The sequence below is a fragment of the Neomonachus schauinslandi genome, chromosome 6, assembly GCF_002201575.2.
Source record: "Neomonachus schauinslandi chromosome 6, ASM220157v2, whole genome shotgun sequence".
NCBI lineage: Eukaryota > Metazoa > Chordata > Mammalia > Carnivora > Phocidae > Neomonachus > Neomonachus schauinslandi.
Window position 1 is genome coordinate 6,710,804 of NC_058408.1, and position 24,134 is coordinate 6,734,937.

Genomic DNA, 24,134 nt, shown 5'->3' on the forward strand with positions numbered 1-24,134 from the left:
AGAAGCATATTGTGCAGTAAGTAGGTGCAAGGAGCTTCTAAGAGCTATCTTAGGGTCAGTCCTCTTGAGGCCAAACAAGTTTGTAGCATATTTTAATTTTTCTGAGACAAAAAAAATAAAAGATGACTTTCAGGTCCTTAGTATCTTCTAGAAAGTAGTTATTGGTTTCTAGGCAAATTACTGTGAATCCCCCCACCCCTTAAATACAGTCAAAATATTCTATTGAAATATATTAATGTCCTTTTAAAATGTATTTATTAAATAAATATGTGAATCCACAGGGGAATGAAATTCTATACTATTTATTTGCATTCCAGGAGAATTCCCAAAACATCTGTAGGAGAGATTACTACCTCCCCCACAGGCTACTTATCCAACACTTTGCAGATTGCAAAAAAATCTGAAAAATCTGTTGAAGCTCTAGATGGTATTTTTTGGATTTTTTTTTCTTAGCCTTGCTCCATTGACTTGTGCTCAGTAAACCGGAATGGTTAATTCGTCCCAAGGAAGATACTAATAGATGTTTTCATCATTAGAACTATTTACAGGAAAATCCAAATGGAGAAGTTAAGGCAACTTGCTCCATTTCTGTGTGGCGTGGTACTTGCTAAAGCCCTGGACTAGGAATCTAGGGTTCTAGACTCCATTCTGTTGTTGACGGGCCATAGGCAGGTCACACCTACCTGAGCACTAGCTCATTAAGAAATAGAGAGTCAGAGTAGGTGATTTTATTCTATTCTTTCAGAGTATCTCTGCTCATTTCTTCGATCACAACATTTCTACACCCACTGCTGCTGTTTCTTCAGCTAAACATAAATTCTCAACAGTAGTTCCTGTAGTTGCCATCCAGAGAGCAGAGGAGGGTATCAAAGACAGTTGGAGGGTTACAGTGCAGGGCCTAAGCGAGACATTAAAATTCAAATAGCCAAATATGTTCCCAGAACGGCAATGAGGCTTTTCCAACCTATGAGGTCTTTTAATTCAGGGGCTAGTGACCAGTGAAGCTCCATTTTCCACGTACAACTGAGCCAGAGGAAATGTGAGTGAACTACCACCAGGGACCTGACCTAGTTACAAATATGTACCTTCCATTTTTGAAGGATGTTGAACACACCAAGGTGCTCCAGATGACTGTTGTGGGTTCTTTGTTTCTTATGACCCTTTTAGTATATGTGCTGCCGAAGCGAGCACTCTTATGACCCTTTTAAAAGCCATACAAATATCCTGGTGGAAGAGTCAGGGCCGCAAGCAAGAGGATGCAAGCTACTTTCCGAAAGACCTTCTTTTCTCATCTCAGAAAATATCCCTAAGGAAGATTCCATGCCCGCATCAGAAGGGCTTGACCTAAACTGAACTTCATTAAGACAGATTATTAAGTCTTGTGTCTCTGGCTAAAACATGCTAATACACGGCCCCTGAAATGAGATTTCTAAAGAGAAAGATGAAATTGTTTTGGAATGTGTGTGAGTTCAGGTTTCTCAACTAAACCTGTTGGAAGGAGTAGACGGGCTTTAGCGCATACCTGAGAGGAACGAGGAGGGAGGGCGTCCCCTTACCTCAGTCCAGAATAGCTTGCTTCCGGGTGGACAGACAGTGTGTTGGGGAGGGTTAGAGATGTGGGAGTGTTAAGGGCAAGGAAGGCCCCCGAGAGGATGCTGGTCCAGCCCTCACTTAACTGATGAGGCGACAGGAAATGAGGTGGCCGGGGACACACAGTTGCAGAGAGGGGACTGGGGGAACTGCCCCGGTTTTAGAGGGTCAGACCAACGTATCACGGCCGCTGTGAAGAAGATAGAAAGGCAAGTCCAAGAGACTGCAGAGCAACTATTCACCAAGTGCGGGGCTCAGAGAAATGGGCAGATGGGAGATTTTACCAGGTTAGGTTGCCCTGTGTCCCCGTGCCACTTTTGGGTGTCAGCCTGTCCCTCACATGCCTCCTTCTCTGCCAGGTCCACTGCAACAACATGTTTGCCAAAGGTGTGAAGATTTTTAAGGAGGTGCAGTGCTACTTCCGCTCGGAGGCCAATGAGTGGGAACCGAACTCCGTGTCCTTCCCCCTCGTCCTGGACGACGTCAACCCCAGTGCTCGGTTCGTCACCGTGCCCCTCCACCACCGCATGGCCAGCGCCATCAAGTGCCAATACCACTTTGCTGACACCTGGATGATGTTCAGTGAGATCACCTTCCAATCAGGTTGGGAGCCGGGGGGCCTCCTGTGGAAGTGGGAGCAGGGTGGTGAAGGAGGCAGGTGCATGCTGGAGCTGCTCATTGGCGGGTATCTGAGGAAGAGGGTTGCACGGTGGTTTCTCATTGGTGGATAGAGGAATCTTCCGCACGACTAGAATATTTACTGGGCTCTCACGTATTTGTTTAAAAGGCATGTAAAATAAAGGATTAGAACATGAGAGCACAATGAGTTAAAACGGTATAAATTAAGCCAGTTAAGGGGAAGCACACTATTAAAATATTTAAATGAAAATTTATAAATATATACAAAAGTAGAGAACAATGAACCCTCGTCAGTCTCTCAGCCTTACTAACCACTGATGATGTGCCAATCTTGTTTTATATATTTTTCCCTTTTCACTGTAGTATTTTAAGCAAATTTGAGACATTATTTGATTTCATTACTAAAAATTTGAGAATACATCTAAGAAAATAACATCTTCTTTATAAGCATCATGCCTTATAAGCATAAAGCATTATAACATCTAACACCATTTGTTAATAGGTAATTCCTTAATATTATCTAATAGGCTGCCCACATTCAAGTATCTCTCATTGTCTAATATTGTCCATACAGTTGGCTTGATCAAATTCGGATCCAAATAAGGCCCTCTTGGGGGATTTCCTTTATTATATTCCTAAGTGTCTCTTTTAATATAAAAGAGTCCTTTAAAAAAAAAAAAATCTGTTCTGGTTTGGCTGATTGCTTTTTGTGATGTACATTTAATTTAGCTGTGTCCTTTGAACCTCATCATAGATAACGCTGTTGAACCTCATCATGGGGATGTAGTGTTAGATTCTTTCACCTTTAGTGATGCTAAGGTTGATTTCTGGGCTCAGGTTATCCCCACAAACTGGTGACCACTGCTTGAATTACTTATTTCATTAGGGATTGCTAAATGGTGATTTTTCTAATTCTTGCATTCCTTCTGCATTTATCAGCTGAATTTCTTCTGACTACATGAACTTGCTTACTCTGAGATACAGTTCACATTGGAAGGGCAGGATACATGATTAATTTTTTTCCCTTCATCAGTTTTCAGAGTTGATGCCCTAGGAACCTTCAGTAATGTCTAATGAGTTTTGTTTTTGTTTTTCATACTTGTTTTGCTTTTTAGTATCATTATGGACTCATTGCTTTTTTAAAATAAATTCAATATGTTTAATCAATTGCAATTATCGGGCGCCTGGGTGGCTCAGTTGGTTAAGCGACTGCCTTTGGCTCAGGTCATGATCCTGGAGTCCCGGGATCGAGTCCCACATCTGGCTCCGGCTCAGCGGGGAGCCTGCTTCTCCCTCTGACCCTATCCCCTCTCATGCTGTTTCTCTCTCTCTGTCAAATAAATAAAAATAAACAAAATCTTTAATCAATTGCAATTATTAATTCTTTCTGATGCTCACATTGTCTTGCATTTGACCAGAGCACACACCTTTAAGCTGGCTCTGTGTTCTTTGGATCTGACCCTATAAGCCTTTGATAAATGTCTTATTTTCTGGAAGAACAAAATTACCCAAGTTCTTTTTGAACGTTTTGTTCCAGATATGAAGCCAACCATTTCCTTAAGCAGTTGTGGTTCCTTTTAGTGGAGAATGGTGCTTAGAGACCACAAACTGGACAGTAGAGATTGTGCTGAGTCCTGAAAAGTTAAAAGGCATTTAGGACATTGTCTATACCACTGCAATGTAGATGGGGTACAAAACCCACACAGCGATTTTCCAAAAGATGCTCCAAGTGATACCAACAATAAGTGATCAAGAGAGAGGTCAGTAGAGAGTGGCTTTTTAACAGAGTCAAAAGAGTGAGCCTTGCACTGGACCTGGTCAAGAAATATAGGCGAAAAATAAGGGAAGATAGGAGGAGAGACTAATGTGAAGATAAAGCAAAGACCCCATGCTTCCTGGCTTAACTTTTATTTTTTAAAGTTTTTATTTATTTATTTATTTTAATATTTTATTTATTTATGAGAGAGAGAGATGAGCAGAGGGAAGGGGACAAGCAGAATCCATGCTGAGCGTGGAGCCCAACATGGGACTTGATCCCTGACCCTGAGATCATGACCTGAGCCGAAATCAAGAGTCGGACGCTTACCTGACTGAACCACCCAGGCTCCCCTGATTTAATTTTTTTTTTTTTAAGATTTTATTTATTTATTTGACAGAGAGAGACACAGTGAGAGCAGGATCACAAGCAGGGGGAGAGGGAGAGGGAGAAGCAGGCTTCCTGCAGAGCAGGGAATCCGATGCGGGGCTCGATCCCAGGACCCTGGGATCGTGACCTGAGCCGAAGGCAGACGCTTAACGACTGAGCCACCCAGGCGCCCCCCCGATTTAATTTTTAAAAGAAGAGAATTTCAAGATGTTTTGCTCACTAAGATGTACTGATAAGGAAATAGAACATCTGTTTAGAAAAACAGGTTTGGCGCCTCACTGCCTTCTGTTATAAAGATTTAATTTAAGAATAAATGGATTGATTATTTTATATGAAGTATTTATTAAGAGTAGAGATTATTTAGATGTTCAAAAACAGTGTCATTACACTGTGTTAACTGGAAGACCACAGATTCCCCATCCATCCTCAGGGATTCTATTCTCTTGGCAGAGTAATTGCAGCTAAGGACTACAGTTTTTGACTCCTGGGAATCTCTTGAGTTTTAAATCTGATATCATGACAATGTTCATTTCCATTGGAGCCTGAGGACTCAACGCAGAAAAGTACATGTAGATGCTAGAAACCTCCCAATTTGTGTAATATTGCTAAGAAGAAGAAAAATTAGGACTTATGGAGAGCATGCTTCTTGAAGGGAAATGCATATTCTAATTCTGACCTCCTTGGTTAGACAAATCAGAGGGGAGAATGAGTTGCCAACGTCAATCTAGCAAATATGCTTTTGGGGTCTAGTTTTAGAAGCTTGTACATCACAGTAAAGGACACCCCAGTATCAATAATCTACCTATAAGGGTGAAGGCTTGATTTATAAATTAAAGGGCTAGGTCAATGAGCATAGTGAAAACAACTTAATTTCCTTGAAAGAAAGAGCCTCTTAGCACTATCTGTCCCATGCCTGCTTACCCATCATGTTCTCTCTACATTTTCCTGAATTTGAGTCTGACTTCCTGTGCATGCTTTATGATAATGCATGGTCACAGCCCACTGAGCCACTCTTTCTTAAACTTTTTTTGTACCATGACACCTAGTATCATTTAAACAAACATTTTACAAAACAAGAGTTGCCCTTACTGTCTAGATGAATGGTGATTTTTAAAATTTAGAATATTATATGACTTTATTTTTAAGAAAGGCTGATGGCAACCTACTAGATTGATTTCACAATGTGCTAGGTCACAATCTACCTCCAGAAAAACCACTACTTAGCTGTCTTCTCCCTGGCTCTGACTCATGCTTGTTTTGTAACAGATGCTGCAATGTACAACAACTCTGGGGCCCTGCCCACCTCACCTGTGGCACCCACAACCTATGGTATGTGTGATTTCTAGTTATAAAAGTTAAAGTTGAAGAGGCCTTCTAGAGGATGAAGAAGGGTGGAAATTTGCAAGAGCCTGACTGTCTGTGTAGGAGGCTTTATACCAGCTGGCTTTGGATGAAGGGGTTTCTGGAAAGGGAGGCTCCAAAGTAAAGGGCCCAAACTCACTCTCCTCACTGCTGGTTCATGTGACTCTTCAGCTAAAGCAGAGTCTGGAGTTGTTCCAATTGCTTCATGGAAGTTTGGGTAGCTTGGAACAGAAACAAGGAAAGGGACATTTCTAGGTAAGACCCATAGTGGGGATCTCAATGAATGGATGGAAGTCCATTAAACAAAATGGTAGTCTCTCTAATTGGAGATATATGCTAAAGTGTATCCAGGGCTTCAGGTGGTCACTGGCCATACGAGTCAGCAATCTGGGAAACACATATGATCAAGTGTCTCCAAAGGGACTCTTCACCTATTTTTCATGAAGTGTGATTATGAGCCAGTAGATCTAGGCTGTGGTAATAAAGGAACAAAATTTGGGGACCAAAGGAAAATGTCTCCATTATCCAGTCTGATACATGTGGAGGAGGAGGCTATGGTCCCAAGGAGGAGGTGTGTACAATGGAGGAGCAAAGTCATACCAGAGTAGCAAGACCGAAACTAAGCAGAAGTGTTAAGTTGGCATCTTGCAGAATTATCCTGAAGGAAAAGGTTCTACCTTTCTGTCTCTGGCCCAGTACCTCATGCTTTTCCTTGCCCCGTGAGATGATGGTGTTCTCCATCTTTCTCTTCCTGGTCGCAGATCCAATGCTTAAAGTCGATGACAGCAATACCCGGATCCTGATTGGCTGCTTGGTGGCCATCATCTTCATCCTCCTGGCCATCATTGTCATCATCCTCTGGAGACAGTTCTGGCAGAAAATGCTGGAGAAGGTGAGGAAGTGCAGAGCAGTCATGGGATAGGAACCTGCTCCATTTGCCTTGCCTAAGCCATTGTTACCCCAGGAGAAAAGGCAAACTATAAGAACTTATAAATGCTTAGAGTGTTAACCGAGGCCACTGAGAAGCCTGGGAGTGGTGAAGCTTGGTGCTGAAGGGAGTCAGAAAAGAATAAGCTAAGTCCATTTTCTCATGTTTGGAATGGGGATTTTGGAACCTCCCTAGAAAACCCAGAAAACTCTTCCTAATACATTGAATCTCAACTCAAGCATCTCCCTTGAAGGTTTTGATCCACTGGGTTTGGAGGGGAGTGCAGGCATCTGTATTTTTTAAAAAATTAACAGATGCACAGCTGCTACCTACCTAAAATTTCTGATAATGCTGTTCCTTTTCTTCTGTTATTTACACACGTGCATGTGTGGTGCAGAAAAACATTTAGCCTCATTAATATCCAAGCCAAGTTTTTCATAGTCCTATTTCTACTTCTTTATGTACTTGGAAGTTATGCTTATGCCTCCTTCTGGGTCCCTCCTCAGATTTGCTTTGTCCAATCTAACTTATTTGAATAAGATTTTACACATTTGTCTAACATTTGACAACCTGCAAGGCCTTTTTTCATGTGTATTATTTTACTTGAACCTCATTGAATAACAGTGAGCTGGGCCTAGTAGTTATATTTAACTCTTTTTCTGTTGAGAAAATGTGATTTGCTCAAGATCATACAACTGATATCCTATTTTCTATGCTCATTCCAATTGTCAGTCTTGAAATTTGTCAACTTCCAAATATATATATATCCCAGCAAAGATGGATTATCTATGACTTTTCTTGGTTTCTTAGGCTAGATAGCAATTCTCTGGGCACTTCTGCTAAGTATCTGATGCTCTTGGGGTCTGCTGATGATTAAGTGTTTCTATAATTGGCCATGGACATCTTCACTGATCAATGAGTTCAAATGGGTGTGGACTGAGAGGTTATAAAAGCTCTGAGCTTTGAGGCAATTCAAGACCTTTCTTCTAGAATGCCAGAACACACGAGGTGTCTAAATTCAGGGTGAGGGGCAACAAAGGGTGCTGGTGGTAGTAGAAGCTGGTGGACTGCAGGTTCATGGGATGGCTTGAAGCTGAGGTGTGTCTTATTGAGTATTTTGTTATGACTGCGTTTTAACTGGGAAGAGGGAATCTGCGTTCTATACTCTATGAACTATTTTTCTCTTTATTGGAGCCAGAATTTGCCACACTTCTCTCGGTCTTTCTTGGGAGTCTAATTGGAATATGTCCACGGACTGGAAGAGGAGTGTTGGATTGGAGACCCTTCAAGTAAAAGGGAGAGCAACAATTTTGCCCTGAAATATTTAACTTGGTCCTTCAAGAAATTCTTTCTACCCTGTATATCCTAGTAAGACAACTCCAGATGCTCTGGAATGACACAGGACTTTTTCCTGGTGACAGATTTGTGTGTATGTTTTGTGTCTGTGTGTGTGTATAAAACCCTTAAGCATACACATGTATTCCAAGAAAGCTATTCAAAATAGCTTTAGACTAACCATTATTTGTAGGATCCTTTTGGCAGTGTCCTTAACATTTTTTCTTTGAGAGAGTTAACCCATTGTTATTGAGTACCTACTATGTGCTGGGTTCCGTGCTCAGTATTGGGGGTGTTACTGCAATAAAGGACTTTTCAGTCCAGGGGATGAAGCAGACATCTAAGTCTCTCCATTGAGCACCCAAAGTGTGTTTGTTGGAGTGGGACGTTTTACGTGTTCAAATCCAAATAGTCACATATATTCATTTTCCTTTGGAAGGAACAGGCAGGTCACATTGGATAGGATGCCAAAACAATTTGTTATTTTATTCTTTTTCTTCTTTTGTTGGGTGTAATTCACCTCAGTATCCCCAGGGATTTCCTTTCCCATTTTATAGCCATTTTATTTTTGGTTAGTAAAAATGCAGGATTGAGGGCATATTACCCTAGTCTACAGTGCCAGAGTGATCAGGTAGACTACTGACCCATCATGTTACAGCACATTTGTTGAGTGAATGAGCATTTTAATGTGTCTACACAAAATCAAACCAATTAAGGGATAGGTCTGCAAAAACCCACTACTTAATAGAACATTGAAAACTCTGCAGGATTGAGATCTTTGATTGGCTACTGATAGGTTCTCATATTGTCATGTAAATAATGCTTATACATGCTTCAATGAAAGTTAATGAATGTTGGTAGCACAGAAGTTAGGGGGTCAATGAAGGATTATTCTAAGTTTCTACGACCCAGGCATTTGTGGAGCCAGACTGCATCCCTGTCACTTGTGCTTGCAGAGTTGAAGAGTAATAGAGAGGTATTTCACCTGAGTGGAAGAGCTGGGTCTCAGAAGAGGAGGAAGCCATGATCCCCTTTGTGCTAACATGCCTTCCCCATCCTTCTCATTCAGGCTTCCCGGAGGATGCTGGATGATGAAATGACAGTCAGCCTTTCTCTGCCCAGTGAGTCCAGCATGTTCAACAACAACCGCTCCTCATCACCAAGTGAGCAGGAGTCCAATTCCACTTACGATCGCATCTTTCCCCTTCGACCTGACTACCAGGAGCCATCGAGGCTGATACGAAAACTCCCAGAGTTTGCTCCAGGGGAGGAAGAGTCAGGTGAGGATGACACAGTGGCAGAGAATGACAGGCACTATGAAGGTGTGACACTTGGCTCCTACTCAACCAAATCTGGTTTTCATCAAGAGAAGTCCACATTTCCCTGATAAGTCCACACTGTCTTTCCAGATTGATCTACCATGGCTCCTACCCTAATCTGAGTGCTTCTCAAGTGTTTAATCAAATAGTAGGTGTTTAAAGGGACCCTCAGGTCAGAAGAGAAAGAAAGTAAATAAAGGGTGTCACTAAAGTGTTAACGCCAGAAGAACCTAAGCAGTCCAACTAGTCTGGTCTCCTCATTTTCCATAGGAAGAAGATGAGGAGGCCCAGATAGGCTATTCACCCAATACCAAACATCATTAGCAGTAAATTCAGGACTAGCATTTCACCTGGAGAAAATAAATTAATGAAGCTAAAGACATCCTGGAATTCCCAGTTTTCTAGCCCTCAAGATAACTGAGTTTATCTAATTTTTGTTTATTTCTCTTTGGTGGAAATTTATTAGAATAATATAAGATCTTTTATGACAGCAAATATTTCTTGCCTTTCTTCAAGAAAAGCATTGCTTTGGTAAAGCAGTGCCAAATGATTCACATCCAGTGTTTTTCAAAAAAGTGCTGCAGAATGACATCAGAAGGGACTCTGGGGTCATCACTGAGGCTCAGAGCAGCTTTTCCAGAAGGTCAGCAACTGAAGAGTGACCAAAGTCAGTAGAAGAATTTGTGTTCAGGGGAGAGCCAGATGGAGAAGTAGACAGGACTGACTGGGAGCGCATAGGCTTTTCAAGGGCTCTTCTCAAAGGAAGAGAGGAAACTCACATGTATTTATCACTCAGTGGATAGCAAACATTGAAGGAGCACATTGAACTCAGGGAATTTTACAGAGATAGCGAGAATAAAGGATGTAAACTAATTTATTTCCTAGGCTGAACTAAAGTAATTTACCTATTTTCTAAAGTCTTAAAACATTTCCCCTCTCATATTTTAATTTTTTTAAGGAAGGATGTATCTTAAACTAGATCATCAGAAAGTTATTTAATCCCTAAAATAGGTTATTAAATCAATGACGGTGTCTTAAAATTATAGAAATACGCGATTAAGTCTTCCAACTTCCTGCCCTTATATAACATAAACTGTCCTCTAGCTTCACCACAATTCCCCTAAGATTAGCCAAGGAGGTTGTTAATGATCACGTAGTTTAAGAAGAAGAAGAGAGAAAGTGATGTTCCACATTCCGAAGGCCACAAGAAAGGGTCTCTAGAGGGACCCTTCTCTGAGTGAGAATGGCATGGAGTAGCATAGGCTGTCTTCAGGGCATTCCTGGCCTTCCTCTCAGATTTTCTTCCTGGAAGGATCTCCAAAGATGCCCCTTGGAGTTGGGCTCATTGCGGGTGTCTTCCCAGGCTGCAGTGGCGTTGTGAAGCCGGCCCAGACCAGCGGGCCCGAGGGAGCACCCCACTACGCAGAGGCTGACATTGTGAACCTGCAGGGGGTGACTGGAGGCAACACCTACTCAGTGCCTGCTGTTACCATGGACCTGCTTTCAGGGAAAGATGTGGCTGTGGAAGAGTTCCCCAGGAAACTCCTAACGTTCAAGGAGAAGCTGGGAGAAGGCCAGTTTGGGGAGGTGAGTTGAATCTTTTTTGGGGGTCTCCAGTCCTTGGTATCCCAAAGATGGTGGTTGAATAAAAATAGCCAGGAGAGCAGAAAAGTGCCCCTTCCAAAGTGGATTCATACCAGAATGTCTCCTTCACTCATCTCTCCTTTCCTTGCCCTCTAGAAGGCTGGGATTGGGTCCACCTCATCTTTGTGAAAGAGCTCACAAAGCTTCCTGGGTCTTCTGATTTCTGTATAGTTTTTAAAGCCAGCAAGTCACTAGACTTCAGATATCCTGAAAAACATTCAGTATTTTCAAATTTTTTTTACAATAGGTTACAGAGGGTGGGGACCCGTAAGATGTAATCATCTTTGATAAACTGTCCAAGAACATGCTGCTACTTGATAGCCACTTTGTTTTCCTCTTTTCCATGGGAGTTATGTGTAAAGTGGTCAAAAACAACCTCGCCCCTGACTTGAGTCCCAGACTCAGCCACGAGGGAATGAATTGCCAACTGAGATAAGGAGGAGCACTCTTCCCAGTCGCCCTCCATGTCACAGTGACTTTGCACTCTTACATCAGTCACGTGAACCTTCTGAGAATCCAAAGCCATGATTTAAGTGGCAACAGGAGCCCTTCAATGGTGCCATCTGAACACCAGATGAGATAGAAGAACGTGTTCTTGGTTTTCAGTGTGGGTGGTATGCTTTGCCCTTGGGTAGGTTTGGTGTTGGTGGAAGAGTTCATGGCATCTGTTTGTGATGTCATATGTACTCATCCTGTCCCCGGGGTTGAAAACACAGGCTCATTATTCTGTTACTAATACATAGGGGTTACTTATAATGCTAACGCCATACTAAGGGATTACCTTAGAGAAGAAATGTTTTGTATGAACCGGTAACTAAACTTCCTTGAATCAAAATGGGAGCATTTATGCCGAGCGACATTTTATAGTGGACTGTACTGGAGTAAAATGCTATGTTGTAGATTCATTCACAAATTTAGCATTCCAATCAATGTATGTTTCTTTTATAAAGTAGTAACATGTCATATTAGCTGGGTAATTTACCCCTGTTTGTCTCGGCTATTTGAATTAAAGGTATGTTACGTGTATCTTAATAGTCTTTTGATGATTTTGCTTGAGTTGTAAGAGTTAGCTTATCTCCAGGAAATGCCCAGCAAGAGTACTGAGCCATCTTCCGGAGAAACGATGATGCTGAGACTAGATGACTTTTGTCTAGGTTCATCTCTGTGAAGTGGAGGGGATGGAAAAATTCAAAGATAAAGATTTTGCCCTAGATGTCAGTGCCAACCAGCCTGTCCTGGTGGCCGTGAAAATGCTTCGAGCAGATGCCAACAAGAATGCCAGGTCTGTGGTCTGCATTTTGAATTTTCCTTTATGTATTTCACCTTCAGGATCAGGAATACTTCTAGAAACCTTTGAGCAATTTTTTTTTCTTTTGAGATGGGAAGGTCTGTGAGCTGCCTCACCTTTCACTGTTGTGCTCTCTTTTTCTGATGGGCCTGCAGGCCTCATCTCTCTTCTCTATCTCTGGCAAATGCAGGTGTCCACTTTCCATTGAATTAGCGGGTTGACTTCTGAACTCCCTTTGCACAGAGCCTGAATATGTGCTCCTTCGACCATGATGAACAGACGTACTCCCGAATGTCATTACCGCCTCTTGGCTGGCTTCCACGTTCACACACAACTTTCTTGCTAAGTCTCCTCCCTTCTCCTTTATTCCTTTTACTTTCTCATTCCTTTGTTTTCTCTTTTATGCTCCTTTTCTTCTATGTCCAGCAACCCCCAAAATGAGAAGCTACCTCTACTTGGAAAAGTATCCATGGACCTCAAAGCAAAAGGATCCTACAGTCCTTTAGCAGTGTCCCAAACTGGCTAATAGTCTCTTGGGTCCTTTTCTACGTAAATTGCGTAGAATAGGATCTAGGGAATTCTACGTAAATTCTACGTAAGTTTCCAGCCATACTCCATTGTCTGACAGCCTTTCCATTACAGTAATGGTGAGTTAATCCTCACCCAAAGAGGCATGCTGGTTGAAAGCTGGTTGTCTGTGTCTCAGAAAAGTCTGCACATCTGGGTAACGTATGTGTTTTCCCATTTGTGTTGACTTGATTTGTCTCACTGATATCCAAAGTGAGAGAAAGCTTATTAGTCCTCTTCCCCAAATTATTGGAAATGCCAAGAATGGTAGAGTTTCATTAAAAGTCTTGCAAAAACTAACGATGTATTGTATGGTGACTAACATAACATAATAAAATAAAATAAAATTTTAAAAATAAATAAATTAATTAATTAAAAAAAAAGTCTTACAGTAGACAGGATGTGAAGAAGAAAGAAAGGTGAGGGAACAGAACTGGAATTTTAACTGTGAGAACCTCAATCTTAAAGACATTAGTATGCATGAAAAATGACATCCTCTGGGTCCCTTAAAGAGAGGGAATATTCTTAATATTAACCTTAGCACACAATTGGAGAGAGTAGCAAGAAGAAAAAAAAACATAGGATATAACAAAGCGTTTGCCCATTGTTTTGGCTGGTGAGGTTTGGTGTCCCTCCACCTGTGCCCACTGCAATTTAGCAGTGAAGGATGGCCTAGACTCTGGTCTCCACAAGCTGTGGAAACCCCTGGTTTTGAGTGGAGGGGGAATGAAAGAGGGGGTGTGTCACATCAGGACTGCATTGATTTCAAAGGTTTTATATTGACACAGTATGACTCCCAGTCCAGGGTTCTTAGAAAACTCACGGGGATTCATAACTCATCTGCTCTGATAGTTTTAAGAATGTGGGCTGGTGGTCTCACTGACCCAAATATTGTTCCTGGGCAGGTGAGAGCACATTTTGAGACTCAAGGGTGGGGTACTCAAACAGTTCCAGTCTTGGTCAAGTGAGTACTGTTTTTGAAATGACTCCACATTACTACCATGAGCTTTAAACAGCTCTGTTTTGAACAGGTTGCTCAGTGTGTGTTATGAGTGACTGCTGGTGTGTCCTGTACTACAAACAGCCAGTATGAGAAAAATAAAGACTTACCAGACAAACCAAAGGATCATTATTCACTTTATAAAAGATTTCTTTGCTTTATTAGTAGAGTGAGTCCATGGCTTTTAAAAAGGTAAATACCCCAGTGCACTTAAGATATGATTTCCAGGGAAAGATTTCATTTTGCAGACTAGTTTTTAGCGCATATATTTGACTCGGCAAATGGTAATCACTTTCTATGTGGTGAGCCTTTTGTTGGATTCTAGGGATGCAAATGTGAGCAGGTCATGGTTCGTGTTCTCAAAAAGATTATAGTTGCATAAGGGTGCATACTATTCCAGGATGTATAGAATAATATAGTTTCTAGGTACGAACTTCTCTGTCCTCTCAAAGGTTATCCCAAGGGAAACAAGGCTTGGGATAATGGGTAGGACTAGGCTTTGCTGTGTCTTCTTCCCCCTCATGTCTCTAACCCTGGCAACCTCTGGGTTTACCTATGTCTGTGTCCTCCAAAGGAATGATTTTCTTAAGGAGATAAAGATCATGTCCCGGCTCAAGGACCCAAACATCATCCGCCTCTTAGCTGTGTGCATCACCGACGACCCTCTGTGCATGATCACTGAGTACATGGAGAATGGAGATCTCAATCAGTTTCTTTCCCGCCATGAGCCCCCCAGTTCTGCCTCCAGCAACGCACCCACTGTCAGGTAAATAAGCCAGGTCTCCCAACTCTTCCCTGTGTTCATGAGATTAACCTGGGCTCTGAAGATGGGGAGCAGCGAATGTTAAAGTTCCTCAGTGTTCTGGCATGGCGGGGAGGCTAGTACGCAGGAAATAATGGTGCCGCTGCCTTTTGGGGGAAAGCAAAGAGATTCACTGGGAACAGAGAAGGGATGTTGAGGTTGAAACTCCAGTTCGTTGGTACCACCTGCAGAAAGCGTTCCTCTCACGGCTTCCTCTTCCCATAGGCTACTTTCTTCTTTTTTATTCCCTCAGTTATGCCAGCCTGAAGTTTATGGCTACCCAGATTGCCTCTGGCATGAAGTACCTTTCCTCCCTTAATTTTGTCCACCGAGATCTGGCCACACGAAACTGCTTAGTGGGTAAGAACTATACCATCAAGATAGCTGACTTCGGAATGAGCAGAAATCTGTACAGTGGTGACTACTACCGGATCCAGGGCCGGGCAGTGCTCCCCATCCGTTGGATGTCTTGGGAGAGCATCTTGCTGGTGAGCTCCTCACGGGTTTTGTTTGTTTGTTTGTTTGTTTAAGATTTTATGTATTTCTTTGAGAGAGAGAACAGAGTGAGAGAGAGAGAGAGAGGAAGCATGAGTGGGGGGAGGGGCAGAGGGAGAGGGAGAGGGAGAAGCAGACTCCCTGCTGAGCAAGGAGCCGGATGCGGGGCTTGATCCCAGGACCCCGGGATCATGCCCTGAGCCGAAGGCAGACGCCTCACCGACTGAGCCACCCAGGAACCCCAGAGTTCCTCACGTTTTTAAGCCCTATCTCGGCAACTGACGTGTAGGCAGGTGCACGTGGCCCATAGGGACAAACCTGAGACAGTAGGAAGCAAACAACAGATGCTGATATTTTCTCTGACTTGAGATAATTTGCTTGGTGTATTAATTATTATTATTTTTTAACACTTGCCTATTTCTGCTGATAAAATGTAACACTCTCACTACAGGAAATTTGGGGAAAAGGTTAAAAATGCACCTATCATCATAAGGGATTTAGGATCATTTTTTTTCTCTCTACCCTTTTCGACCTACTGATTGGTCTTCATTAATCTAGGATATTAAAAACCTTATCACTTAAATGATATCCACACAAAATATTTTTCTTCTGTATTAACTTCATAACCATGTTTCTAATGAAGTATTTAGACTGATGTCTATATGTTTATTTTAAAGATTTTCACTGTTTACTTTTTATTTTAAGTTCATCATTCTTTGCTTTATAATTTTTATTCAATTCTTGGTATTCTGGACCACAAGCAAATAATTTTTTTCCAAATGTCTCTCTTGGAGGTATATTTTCTGACCATGCATGTTTGAGACATTTTATTGTTGATTTTACACCACTTGGCTGATTTATGGAATTATTGGACTTTAAACATTTACTTCCTACAATGCTGTGTACATGTAATTTTGTCTTTTGTCATTTAGTATTGCAGAGAAAAGCCTGAGAGCAATCTAGCTTTGTTCATTTATAGTTGATCTGTTTATCTCTTGTTCATATTCTTAAAGGATTCATTAATTAAATTTGAAATGAAAAAATATATATAGTCATTCCCTTTCTCTCACCCAGATAACCATTATTAGTATTTTGGCATATTTCCTTTGAGGGTTGTTTTCTATACACACATTTCTGTGTATGTGTATATGAATGTATATACAGTAGTCTCCCCCTTATTTGCAGGGGATATGTTCCAGGACCCCCAGTGGATGCCTAAAACTGCAGACAGCTCTGAACCCTATACATGCTATGTTTTTTTCCCATACATACATATCTATGATAAAGGTATAATATATATTTTAATATTTTAATATAGAAATCAGGCACAGTAAGAGATTAAAAACAGTAACTAATAATAAAATAGAACCATCCTAACAATATACTGTCAAAGGTATGTAAGTATGGTTTCTCTCTCTCTCCAAAATATTGCACTGCACTCACCCTTCCTTTTGTGGTGATAAAAGATGCTGCAGTGCCTACATGACAAGGTGGAGTGGGTGCATTGCAAGGCACTGTGATGTAGTGTTAGGCTACTACTGACCTTCTGATGATCCATCAGAAGGCGGATGCTCTGCTTCTGGACCACTGTTGACTGTGGGTAAGTGAGATCGTGGAAAGGGGGACTGCAGATAAGGGGGACTGCTGGGTACAGATAATTACATTCCATAACCAGGACGATGCTATGCGCATATAATTCTGTATCACTAGCATTTCCTACGTCATTAAATATTCTTCAAAAACACGGTTTTAATGGCTGAGTAATATTCCAGTGTATGTATCTATCCAATAATTTAATAACATCTCTGCAATTTGATATGTAAGTGCTTTCCAGTTTCCCACGATTACGACTGATGCTGTGATATACCCCAGTTTACATAAATCCTCACAAGGATCTTTATCACCTCTGTATGAGAAGCACATATTTTACCCGTCTCTAATGTGATTAGTGAGCATTGGTCCCATTAAAGGTATTGTATAGTGTTGTGAAAGAGGATTAGTGCGAGATTCACAGGATCCTGTTCTATATCTCGGTTTTTTTCATTACTCATGGCCTTACTCTCTAGGTGATTTTAGTAAACCTCCCTTGTCTCACTTTTCTGATCTGAAAAAATAAGGATGAATAACATCATGTACTTGAGCATTGTATTTATTGAGTAGGAAATGTGCACAATTTTATCCGTGCCGATTACACCTGAATCCCATTGCTGTCACATGCTGGTCTGCCCTTTCAAGACTGTGACCTGGGAAGTAAGAGTCCTGGATTCTCCCAGGGACCTCTCCTGGCACTTAAACTAGATTCCTCTACCTCGAACGTAAAAATGATTGCCTTTTCCCATTCTTATTTTGCCATTCCCACGGGCATTTTCCCAAGGCTGCCCTCTGGCCTGAAGTTTGAGCTTCTGACACTCAGTGGGAGAGTCAGATAGCTTATGGCTGCACCTCTTTCAGCCCTGGGATCTCATCTGCAGGAGAAGCGGACCTAAGCTGAGAACAGGAGGGCGAGACAGTGGCCTGCAGCTTGATGTCAGAACAACTTGACTTTGTCGTTTTAGATTCTCCATACACATGGTGGCACTTTTAGTGTTCCTTGCCCTGGGTAGTGGAAGGGGGTAAGCAGGTCACGTGGATCTTCCCTGCTCTTGTCACTCATAGGCTATTCCGTTTTCCTCTTCTTTTCCTTGCATAAACAGGGCAAATTCACGACAGCGAGTGACGTGTGGGCCTTTGGGGTGACTCTGTGGGAGACATTCACCTTTTGCCAGGAGCAGCCCTATTCCCAGCTGTCAGATGAGCAGGTCATCGAGAATACTGGAGAGTTCTTCCGAGACCAAGGGAGGCAGGTGAGAACTGCTGGGGATGGCCAGGTCTGGATCTGGGTGCTTCAGAAGGCGAGAGGAAGAAAGTCCTGACTTAGCAGGTTAGCCTGAGCTGGGATGGGCCACCTGGATGGCAGTCTTTGGTCACTAATTATCCAGATAATGTGAAAGACCGAGAGGTATCCCGATTCCTGCCCGGCCAGCCCTACACTCTGCTTTATCCATATGGCAACCCATGGTCATTGGAGGATATGAGGGGTTAGTTGCATCAGGAAATAAAATCCTCTCTCTCTCATGTTTGCTCTATTTCTTGATCTAGACTATGTGGTTTGTCCTCCTGGTTGAAATACATACAAACAAAAATAGAAGTTTTCAAGTGAATAAGGGATTTATTGGCAGTAGTTAATAATTTGGTTTGGACTAAATATTTAGCAATGTTTCTAGATTTATATGCCCAGAGATGATCAGGTGCATCCTGGACTGTGGCCTCTCAGAACTTGGGAAAAGCTGGATCCCCATGCTGACAAGGATCCCAATTCCCAGTCAGGATAGTCTAAGATTTCTTTGGCTGGCTCAGTTTGTAAAGTCCCTGTGAGATGTAGGATTTAGGGCTTGTTGATGTGGCTGCGGCACTGAATCTCCCCAGAGTGGCCTGGCCACAGCGCCCTGGAACATGGCAGCTCAAGCTGACAGCCGGGGATGAGGAGAAGGCTTTTGCAGAAAGAAAAGCTCGATTCTCTGATGGCTTAAATGGCTTAAATACATTGAAGCAAGAAAAGATAAGGGAAGGACAAGCGATAAGACAATAAGGAGGTTGAAAATGAGAGGGAGAGGTCCTGGAATTTCATTTTATCTCGACACTTTGTAGAGATTTTGGGAGCAGGGGATCCAAATTATCTATCTTGGTTATAAAAATAATTGCCTTCTTACCATGACAAAGGGCAAATTTACTCCTGTGTGCAGAGATAAGTGAGAGGACCAAGGAAAAAAATGTTTTTTCTCCTGGACTAATCTGTCATGACCCCAGGTTGACCTCGTTTTGTTTTAATTTCTAACAATCTCCAGGATTTTTTCTTATTTATTTTTGAATACTCTGCTTAAAAGGGCCCACTATTTCATCTTCACTAAATACTAGTGGTGAACCAAATATATTTTCACCAACCACCAAACAGTCGAATAGTGAAGTTTAGTATTTGAGTGAAGCCAAGGTCAAAATCAAATATTAGTATTATATGCTGAGTAAGCTTCTTGCCTGTAGGTGTGAGTTTAAATTGTCAATAAAAATTTATTAAATTGAGCACATTAATTACTAAACATAATTTATCAAATTTACACTTGATTACATTTTACAACATTTAATTACTTTAAGTTTTATTACTAACATTTCAGTATTCACATTTTAAATGTTTGATATTAGAGTGCAGGGACAGTCATTTCTCAACCCTACCAGCTTCGAGGTGGACTCTGTGGTCAGCAGACTCCTCTCCGTGGCCCAGTCTGGGGGAGGGGGTCGCAGAGAACATGACAGTAGGAGCGACGTGGATACATTCTGGGACATGGATACATTGCAGGGTCTGTATCCGGCTAGGGTCCTATTCCAGTGGAGGAGCTGAGACAGCATGCCGCCACCACCGCCCTCCCCACCACCACAATTGGCTCGGCCAAGATCAACCACAACGTGCGTGGGCCATAAATGGAGGATTTCGTGTTTTAACCACTTGCTTTTCAGTTTGAGACCTCTTTTTGCTTCAGGTTCATCTTTTGCGTGATGATAGGGACCTCAGAGTGGTTCATCAGGAGATCCTAGTCCAGACAACGAGGCACAAGGGAAGGGGACAGGGCCGAGACAGGAATGGGAAGAGTAGACACCAAGCCTGTTTCAAGTTCAAGCAGGGAGGGAGGCAAATAAAATCACAATGCAACTACACTTCCTTTTTGCCCTTCTTCTTAACATTCTTGTTTTTTGTGCACTTTTGTTTTCAAAGACTTACCTCCCCCAGCCTGCCATTTGCCCTGACTCTGTGTATAAGCTGATGCTCAGCTGCTGGAGAAGAGACACCAAGCACCGTCCTTCATTCCAGGAAATCCACCTTCTGCTCCTTCAACAAGGGGACGAGTGATGCTTTCACTGCCTGGCGACATTCCAATGGCCCAGGTCCTTCTCATGAGACCTACCCCTCACCCACGCCTAAGCCACTCCATCTGGACATTGAATGGGCCTGGGAGGCAGAGGCTTGTTGGCTTCTCTCTCTCCCTGGCCTCCCTTCACTCCACTCCCTCACTCTCTCCTCCCATCCCATATATACTCTTTTTTTTACATTAAAGAACTAAAAAAAGAAAAAAAAAAGCCTAGGGCAGATAAAATCTAGTAAAGAAATCTTACTTAATATACCAAAGTGTTGGATAGCAGCCTAGACAATTTAGATAATTTATACAGGTTAAATATGCTATGTTTATAAATGTGCAGATGCTACAATATTTTTCCCATGTCACCTTTTAAAACGTATTTTCCGAACGAAAAACTTGAAGAATACTAATGTCTTAGGAAACATGAGATGAAGCTTAGGGAAAACACTCGGTAAGTGTGGAGAATTGGATGCAATGGTTGGTATTCAGCAACTGATCATGGATTTCTTGGTTTCCTAATTTGACCCTCTGGACATGTCCTGCCCTCTGTGTTTCCCTCTCCTGTCAAGGCAGATGATACATGCTTGAGAAACTCCCGCTTCTTGGAATGGGTGTTTTGTTCCTTTGTGGGCGGGGGTCAAGGGTAAGGTTGATATGGTCTATATGTGTAGGCAACACAGAGGATGTGCATAGGAGAGAATGTCTACTGCAAGGCTGTATGAAGGGGAATTGTCACTTGCCAAAAAAGAACCTCGTACATGGAAGGATTCTTGAACAGAGAATGGATATAGGAAAAGAGGTCTGTGGAGGACAGGTAACAGGTGTGCTAGTCACCTGTGATTTCTGCAGAGGGTCCTCTTCTTGTTCAGATGTTATCAGGTGTGTGTTTCAGTGAGAGCCTGGTTTTGAATCAGTAAAGACTGGTGTTTTGATGTCTGGATCACAGGCCCTTTAATTCATCTTCTCTAAGTCTTTCAGCTCTTTTAGTGAATGCATCCCCTAGGGAACCTATGTCTGAAGGCTGTGTGTAATAGGGAGTAGATCTGCGCATTTCCAGAATGTTGACCAATGAGGGCCAGTGAGGGAAAGTTACAAGCAGATAGATTTCTACTCCTTATTAGAGAAAGCCTAGCCAGCAGAACGCACAGGGTGAATGGGCCACCTCCAGAAGGTGGGGGGTGGGGGGAGTCTTTCGTCACTGAAGAGCTTCAGATGTAGGCTGAAGAATAGGCAAGAGAGATGTAGGCTTTCAAACACAAGGTATATGGTTGTATGAGATGATATTTAATGTCCTTTTAACCCTAAGAGTCCTTGATTTCAGAGAGACACAGGGTGAGCACGAAAGAGAAGTCATTCACTGCTTCTGCTTCATACACACTCTGGCCTCAGAGATGGTGTGGCCAGCAGAAGAGAAATCGGGATGGTCTGGGTTCAGAATTCATGGAGACTGATACACTGTCAAATGAGTCCTCTCAGAACGGACTGTGAGCTTTATGCTCCACAAGGGCTCAGATTTAGTGAGAAGCAGGAAAGGGGGCCTCTCAAGTTTTTCTATAAGAAAAACTTATAGAATAAACTTCCCAAGCTCAGAAGAAATAGTCTTGAGTCCTTGGGTCTGTTTCTGGAGCCCTCACCTGGTCCCCCTTGTGCACAGTCGCTCAGGGACTTGACTGTTCTCCCTTGTTCAGCCTTCAGCATTGCTCCAGGCTGCAGCAGAAGCAAAGTTCCCAAATCCTCCAGATCATCTTCTGACCCTAGTGAATACCTACCCCCAGGGAATACCTGCCCCCATCGCTGTCCTTTGACTCTGGGCTCCAGTCTCTCCCAGGACTAATTCTGTAGAGATTGTAGGTTTGGGAGTCAGGAGAGCACTCGTTTGGGAGCTTTGGTCCTACTTCTGCCCCAAGCCAAGCGTGTCACCTTGGACAAGTCACCTTACCTTTCTGGACTTCCGTTTCCCTATCTGTAAAATGAGGACATTGGATTAGATGGTCTTGAAGCCTCTCCCAGTCCTGATATGTGCAGGGCGCGTTGGATAATTCTACAGTTGATACGGATTCCCTTATCTGGTCCTCTCCTGCTCTGAAAATCGTGGTCAGCGGAAGGAATCATGCAGGGAACTCACTATAATAGTAACGGACACAGCTGCCAGGGGTACAGTGCTTTGAAGTGTTACCAGGCATTTCCACAGACATATCTCAGTTCATACGTGCAGGGCCAGACATGTTCTTATCCCCTACCCTCTGCCTTCAAGACCAGGGTTAACTTCATGTATTAGAGAGTTCCCTAGAGAAACAGAACCAATAGGATATATATACATAGATATATATAATTTATTATAAGGGATTGGCCCACATGATTATGGAGTTTCAAGGTCTCACCATCTGCCTCCCGCAAGCTGCAGACCCAGGAAAGTTTTGAGAAACAGAGGGCAGGAGAAGACTGACATTCCAGCTCAGTAGTCAGGCAGAGAGCGCGAATTCCCCCTTCTGCTGTCTTTTTCATCTATTCCCCCACCCCTCTCAATGGATTTGATGAGGCCCCCCCACATGGGAGAGGGCAATGCGCTTCACTCAATGCACCCATTCAAATGCTAATGTCATCTGGAAACACCCTCACAGAAACATCCAGAAGTAGTGTTTTATCTGGGCACCCCCTGCCTAATCACCTCACTTCAGTAGAATCAAAGGGCCTTGAAATCAGGGCAGGCAGCCTGTCCTCCTTCATCCTCATGCCTTTGGGAGGGCTCCATGCAGATCGTGCCCCACGATTTCTTGTGTGGCAAGAGAAGACATCATATCCCCATCTTCGCCTCATCTTGCCACTTCTTTCTTCTTACCTTTCTGCCTTAATTCACTGCATTCCATGATCCCATATTAAAAAAAAAAATCATACTGAAAATCAACTTAGTGTGTCTGGATTTCCCTGGCCTTGAGTCACAGAGTGATCTGTTTCAAGTGGCTGGCAAGCATGCGTTCTCCCGTACAGTGACCCTGTCCCGGGAGGAGGACACTCATTTTCCGGCACCGAGACTCTTGATCACAGACACAGGTCTAGTGTCTAGCCGGGTCGGACCCACAGAGCCTCGCTGCACAGACCCAACAAACCCAATAGAGGACACGGTGAAGGCTTAGTATGTTGAATTTAAAGGTAGGTCCAACCTCGATGAGAAGAATGTAGCTGGGAATTTTTAGAAAGGGACATAGGAAAAGGGACAGCCAGACAGGGGGCTTTGTTACGTGTGTAGTGAGTTGTCCTCTTGAAGACATACGTGAAATAGTTTATGTCCAGATTGTGTTTGTGAATTGGCAGATTTAAATTCATACTTTTGCCAGTGAATGGGCTGACAACTAGGTCCACATCTTGATGTGCTGTCCAGACACATATGCGATCAGATGAGATCTGGAGTGGGAAGAGGCACCGGGGAGAGAATGTGGTTTTCGTGCCTGGAAAGGTCACTTACAAGTGCACGAGACAGTGTAACAAAGAGCATTGTATGGAATTGGGAGTCAAAAGTGAAGCAGTGAATGTGCACATGGCTGAGTGGGGGAGGTGGGTGGGATCCAGAGAGAAGGCGACACAGAAAGAGGTAAGGGAGGGTATGCAGGGAAGGACACAGGGCGGGGCAGGGTGGCAAGGTAGAAACAGGTGGCGCAGGTGAGAACCCATGCTGAAGCATGAGAGCGAATCTCTGAAGAGAGGTCCGAGAGAGGGCAGGAAGAGCAAGCGTCTTGAAGATAAAGGATAGCTGTGTATAGAGAAGGAAATTCTGAATGATAGAGATTATAAACGTATTTATTGAAAAATGAAAAGGCAGGTGTGACGTATGAAAAGGAGGGGAGCTTTTCAGAGTTTTCAGAAAGGGCAAGTCCTGACAGAAACACAGCAGCAGCCGTCAGGGAAGGGTCTTCTCGGTTGCGAGGTGGTGGGGGAGGGGGCCGTTAGAGCATCGGTGGCTTTTGGACCCCTGCAGGTGCTGGGGATCCCGGTGGTGGGAAGAAATCAACCCTTTGCCTGAACTAGACTGGTTCCCAAGTGCCACTTTGGAAATGAAGACCTAGAGATAGGGAATT

The 24,134-nt window shown here is 42.9% G+C and overlaps 1 protein-coding gene across 1 annotated transcript in view; it reads left to right on the forward strand.

Annotated features, from left to right (window-relative positions):
• The window catches only part of DDR2 (discoidin domain receptor tyrosine kinase 2), a 54,016-nt gene extending 33,962 nt beyond the window's left edge, over positions 1-20,054 (forward strand). The window contains exons 7-16 of the mRNA XM_021698428.2: positions 1,950-2,193; positions 5,642-5,704; positions 6,499-6,629; positions 9,070-9,280; positions 10,683-10,906; positions 12,118-12,245; positions 14,393-14,584; positions 14,874-15,108; positions 17,809-17,958; positions 19,920-20,054. Of these exons, the coding sequence (XP_021554103.1) occupies positions 1,950-2,193; positions 5,642-5,704; positions 6,499-6,629; positions 9,070-9,280; positions 10,683-10,906; positions 12,118-12,245; positions 14,393-14,584; positions 14,874-15,108; positions 17,809-17,958; positions 19,920-20,054 (1,713 nt within the window). The remainder of the gene's footprint in view (positions 1-1,949; positions 2,194-5,641; positions 5,705-6,498; positions 6,630-9,069; positions 9,281-10,682; positions 10,907-12,117; positions 12,246-14,392; positions 14,585-14,873; positions 15,109-17,808; positions 17,959-19,919) is intronic.
• Positions 20,055-24,134: the final 4,080 nt, after the last annotated feature.